The sequence below is a fragment of the Hylobates moloch genome, unplaced genomic scaffold (genome assembly GCF_009828535.3).
Source record: "Hylobates moloch isolate HMO894 unplaced genomic scaffold, HMol_V3 SCAFFOLD_23, whole genome shotgun sequence".
NCBI lineage: Eukaryota > Metazoa > Chordata > Mammalia > Primates > Hylobatidae > Hylobates > Hylobates moloch.
The window spans coordinates 26,789,241-26,795,366 of NW_026652298.1; the positions used below are offsets into that span (position 1 = coordinate 26,789,241).

Here is a 6,126-nt window from a genome sequence, read left to right on the forward strand (position 1 = left end):
TCCTGGCTTCAAGTGATCCACCCACCATGGCCTCTCAAAGTGCTGGGATTGCAGGCGTGGGCCACTGTGTCCAGCCCTGTATTGATTTTTTCTTTTTTAAAACAACAAGCATATCTCTATTTTATAATTTATGTACATAATTGAAGGGGAGATGCTATAACAACAGTGAGCAGAATGGAGAGAAGTATGTGGAACTTTCTATCTATATATAAAAATACATGCAAATACAGAATAGTGGTAGGACTAATGAGGACAATTACTTTCTCTTGGGTTTGTCAAACACAATCCTTCTAAAAATATAAGTCAGTCAAAAGTAAAATGCTTTTAAAAACTGAACTCAGGCCGGGTGTGGTGGCTCAGACCTGTGATCTCAGCACTTTGGGAGGCTGAGGCAGACGGATCATGAGGTCAGGAGTTTGAGACCAGCCGGGCCAACATGGTGAAATCCCGTCTCTACTAAAAATACAAAAATCGCCTGTAATCCCAGCTACTCAGGAGGCTGAAAATCACTTGAACCCAGGAGGTGGAGGTTGCAGTGAGCCGAGATCATGCCACAGCACTCCAGCCTGGAGCGAGACTTAAGTCTCAAACAGACAAAAAACCAAAACTGAATTCAATCAAACTGCATGCTTTAACTGAGTGAATTGCATGGCATGTGAAACTCACATGTCAATGAGGCTATTATAAAAACTAATGAAATAAGTTAGCTGGGCAGGGTGGCAGGTGCTTGTAATCCTAGATAATTGGGAGGCTGAGGCAGGAGAATCACTTGAACCCAGGAGGTGGAGGTTGCAGTGACCTGAGACCGTGCCACTGCATTCCAGCCTGGGCAAAAAAAAAAAAAAAAAAACCAAATTCCATATAAAAAAAAAAAAAAAAAAAAAAAAAACACCTAATGAAATACCCTGTGAATGAATTAAATAAATTCAGCGTCAAGTTGGAAGCTGCCGGTGTAATACACCCTTGGTTCCTCACGGGGGCACTCACGCCATTCTTATAATGCTCACCCGTGACATGGGACCTGGTTCACCCAGTCAGAATGTTAAAGGAGTGGGCAGAGGTCACCTCTGTGAATTCCTCAGGAGGACAGACCTTATGGAGGCCTTGGTCTCACTCCCAAGGGGCATCTCTCCTCAGGAGGCCGGGCAGCATGATTCCCATGGCACTGGATAGGGTCTCTGAGGAGGCCCAGGCTCAATGCCTACGTCTGCCATTTACCAGCCATGTGATCTTGGGCAAGAAACTTCATCTTTTTGTCTCAGTTTCCTCGCCTGTAAAATGGGGGTAATAGTAGCATCTAAATCATAGGGCTGGGCTGGGCACGGTGGCTCCCGCTTATAATCCCAGCACTTTGGGATGCCAAGGCAGGCAGATGACTTGAGCTCAGGAGATCGAGACGAGTCTGGGCAACATGGCAAAATCCCGTCTCTACTAAAAATACAAAAATCAGTCGGGCGTGATGGCGTATGCCCGTGGTCCCAGACACTCAGGAGGCTGAGGCAGGAGAGTCACTTGAGCCTGGGAGGCAGTGAGTGAGATCGCACTACACTCCAGCCCAGGCAACAGTAAGACCGGGTCTCAAAAATCACTCACAGGGCGGGGTAAAGGCTGAGTGCATTACTCTGTGTTAAACGTTTAACTACGGGCCTGACATTCTACAAGGCACTACGTGTGTCCCTGTTATCACTAATGGTGGGGTGGGGGTGTCGCCAGGCATTATTGTGATTATCTATTATCACTGCTCTTCCTACTCGTGCTGGTGTTCAGGGCCTAAGAAGGCAGTTATTAAGGGCAACACGACATCAAAGACTGGAGGCATGGGTCCTAGTCCCAGCTGTTCTACCAAGCCACGTGGGACCTTGGATCAGCCGCCGTCCCTCCCCAGGCTCCCTTTTTCTCCATCTATAAAAAGGGGACTGGGGTTCAATAACTGCAGTTTCCCAAACTTTGGACACTTCCCAGCTAAATTATTCGTGTAGTATGCATGTACTCATTCTCTTGTTGTTTTAATATGCTTAATCCAGTCACTTAGACTTAACTTCTCAACTTAAGAGGAAAATTTATTACAATCACAAATGGAAAAGTAGTATTATTTTCCGTAACAGGAGTCCCCTATACAAATACATAACAGGCCAGGCGCAGTGGCTCACGCCTGTAATCCCAGCGCTTTGGGAGGCTGCGGCAGGCGGATCACCTGAGGTCAAGAGTTCGAGACCAGACTGGCCAACTTAGTGAAACCCCCCATCTCTACTAAAAATACAAAAATTAGCCAGGCATGATGACAGGCACCTGTAATCCCAACTATTTGGGAGGCTGAGGCAGGACAATTACTTGAACCTGGGAGGCAGAGGTTGCAGTGAGCCGAGATTGTGCCCCTGCACTCCAGCCCGGGTGACAGTGAGACTCCATCTCACACACAGAAAAACCAAATTCATAACAAATAACAGAAGGTTATTTCTGATAGACAGAAGCCGTCCTGTTGAAGACTCCAAGTGTGAGGGCTGCTGTTTATCTGTCTGTTGAAGGGAGATCATCTCAATTGCTAAAGATCTGTTAGCAATTGTGTTAAAGATCTGCTAGCCCCAGACTAAGACTTTCTCTGTGATACCGTCAAAAGTTATCAAAGAGAATTAGAGGGGGAAGCTTCTTCACAATGTGAATACCTTCTGAATGCCCTGACAGCATCCCACAGTCTCGTATATGGATACCCCAGATCTTGGGGAAAGCCGGTAAACTATTTTCACCCTAAAACCGGGCTCTAAATAAGTGCTGCAAAAAGACTGGACAAGCGTAAGATGCACTTCTACCTGGTGAGGTATCCAGCTCACTCTCCTGCTCAGAGACAGAGGTGCACAGGATAGGGTCCACAGATCTCCTTGGGGTAAAGCTACACCAAAGACCAAGAGGTCCGGCCAGGGGCCCTTGCCTACCTCCTTCTCAGTCTCTGAATACTCCTTGAGTCTCTCCACGGCCACGATGTTGGTTTCCATCTCAGATGACATCCGAACCAGCCAGTTCAAATACGTGGTGACCTGTGAGTGGAAGAGTCACGTGACATTTCTAGAGCGAGCAGGCGTACTTTACTTTCCTTTTTCTTTTTTTTTTCCACTGAGATAACAGGAAACAAATTATTTTTAACAAGTATGAATCATGGGAGGCTGAGGCGGGAGGATCAACTGAGGTCAGGGGTTTGAGACCAGCCTGGCCAACATGGCGAAACCCCATCAGTCGCTACTAAAAATACAAAAATTAGCCAGGCGTGGTGATGCACACCTGTAAACCCAGCTGTTTGGGAGGCTGAGGCAGGAGAATCACTTGAACCCAGGAGGCAGAGGTTGCAGTGAGCCGAGATTGCACCACTGCATCCCAGCCTGGGTGACAGAGCAAGATTCCGTCTCCAAAAAAAAAAAAAAAAAAAAGGTTATGAATTATGAAACATTCAGGTAAGAAAGGTACAGAAATTAGCAACCCCAGGTATAGCCATCACCCAGGCCTGCCACATTGTCATCTCCTAAGTACACACCACATTTCCAAAATAACTCATGGGCCACATAAGAAACTGGAAAATATTTTTAGCCAGGTGACAATATGAAAACACAATGTATCACCATTTGTGAAATGCAGTTAAAGCAGTTCTTACAGGGAAATTCATAGCTTTAAAAGCATTCCCCTTGTAGCTGGAAGTATCCTCTTGGGCCACTAAGGAATCTCTGTGACTGATGGGGAAAATCCTGGCCACACGTCAAATCCCTCTCCTGCTCTAGTTGGTCACCAGGCGCTGTGGCACTGTACCCACTCCTCAAACTCCATGCCTCTCACATTCCTTTCCCCCATTCCTGTTGAAGCTGGAATCCAAAGCCAAGGACAACTGGCTCCCCCATTAACAGACTTTAATAATCCAGCCACGAGCATCCCCTCTTACCTGCAATGAGTAAGACACTGAGAGGCCCACCAAGCCAGCGCTGAGGCTGTGCCTGGAGATCACCGCGAACAGGGCAGCACACAGAACGATGCAGTTGCCCACACACTCCAGCCGCACGGCCAGCCACCTGCGCCAAGACACACAGGCAGACAGACAGGCGTGGAGTCAGCTTTACAGAGACTAGGCTTACAGCTCTTGGGGGAGGAAGGGGATTCTTTGCTAACTCAAGTAACTCCGCAATAGTTCCAGAGAGAGTCCTTCCTGGCACTGCTTTTTCAAAACATGCACAATGGGCGCAGGGTAGGGACGGCCGAAAGGCATGAGGCCAGTAAATCCTCATTAATCTGGCAAACCCATGGATTAAAACAGAGCTCTCCAGAGGCAATCTTCCCTGGAATCTGAAGCTTGCCTTTTTAAGAACCAACTTTTTTCTCATTGAAGCCTTTAAAATATATACATATAGGCCGGGCGTAGTGGGTCACTCCTGTAATCATATATATATATATATAGATATATATATACACATACACACACACACACACACATATACACGTATATATATGTGTATATATATACACACACACACACACACACACACACACAGTTATTAACAACAACAAAAAGATGTCCTGGAAATTCCTAAATACTAAGAAGACATCGACTATAAGAGACACTAGTGATTTAAAATAACCATCGTTTCTTGGCCTTTTGGCTAAAAATAAGTAGAAAAGAACAGTCTCTTGTTATGAGACAGCTCTGGGAGGGGAGTGCGTAACTAGTACGAGTAAACATCATTGTAACGTTCCCAAACCCAGACTCTTCTTCATTTCGAAGTGTTAAAATATACTGTCTTACCCTTTAAAATAGAAACAGAAATCAGGTTTTCTGTCATTTTGTTTTTTGAGATGGGGTCATACTCTGCCATCCAGGCTGGAGTGTGGATGACATGATCACAGCTCACTGCAGCCTCAACCTTCCAGGTTCCAGGGATCCTCCTGCCTCAGCCTGAGCAGCTGGACTACAGGCCCATGCCACCACACCTGGCAAATTTTTGGTTGTTTTGTTTTGTTGTTTTTAGAGACAGGGTCTCCCTATAATGCCCAGGCTGGTCTCGAACTCCTGGGCTCAAGCGACCCTCCTGCCTTGGCCACCCAAAGTGCTGGGATTACAGGTGTGAACCAATGTGCCCGGTCATCTTATTTGTTTAAAGCTAGGTTTCGTATGGTATCATGTACCATCAGAACTATTTTATTTTACTTTTTATTTTATTCTTCTCTTATCTTCTATTATTTCTTGAGATAGAGTTTCGCTCTTGTTGCCCAGTGCAATGCTGCCATCTTGGCTCACTGCAACCTCTGCTTCCTGGGTTCAAGTGATTCTTCTGCCTCAGCCTCCCGAGTAGCTGGGACTACAGGCACCCACCACCATGCCTGGCTAATTTTTTTTATATTTTTAATATAGACAGGATTTTGCCATGTTGACCAGGCTGGTCTCGAACTCCTGACCTCAGGTGATCCACCCACCTTGGCCTCCCAAAGTGCTGGGATTACAGATGTGAGCCACTGCACCTGGCCATCTTATTTGTTTAAAGCTAGGCTTCGTATGATATCATATAGCACTAGAACTATTATTTTAAAGTTCTAAAATATAAAGCATTCTAGGAAGATGGGGTGTTGATCTTTTCTCCATTGCAGCCCTTATGAACCAAGTGACTGATCCTCACTACTCCGCCAGACACAGCCAGATTGTGACAAACTCCCTAAAAATTCTGAAGGGAAGTCAAGGTCTCTAATCATTCAGGGTTGACCCACCCAGACTTACACTATGGGATTAGAGTGTGTAAGACGGGCTAAGGGCTATGGGACACCTCTGGGGTGCTGTCACTTTTTCAGGAAAGTCTATCAGGATGCAAATGGGTGAGAGGGACACTTCTCTAAATTCAGCAAATAATTAGCAAACTTCTGCCTCTTTTGGATTGATGCTATTATCTGTGATCCACAAGATGTCAATCTCCCACCCCCATCTCCTTTTTTGTTTTTCCAGAGACAGGGTCTCACTCTGTCGCCCAGGCTGGAGCGCAGTGGTGCAATCATAGCTCGATGCAACTTTCAACTCCTGGGCTCAAACGACCTCCAGCCTCAGCCTCTCGAGAAGCTAGGTCTACAGGCACACACCACCATGACAGGCTACTTTTTTTTTTTTTT

General features: G+C 46.1%; 1 protein-coding gene across 1 annotated transcript in view; it reads right to left on the reverse strand.

Moving 5' to 3' along the window:
- The window catches only part of ABCC1 (ATP binding cassette subfamily C member 1), a 104,677-nt gene that overhangs the window by 14,434 nt on the left and 84,117 nt on the right, over positions 1-6,126 (reverse strand). Inside the window, 3 exon segments of the mRNA XM_058433932.1 lie at positions 2,931-3,032; positions 3,923-4,049; positions 5,790-5,820. Of these exon segments, the coding sequence (XP_058289915.1) occupies positions 2,931-3,032; positions 3,923-4,049; positions 5,790-5,820 (260 nt within the window).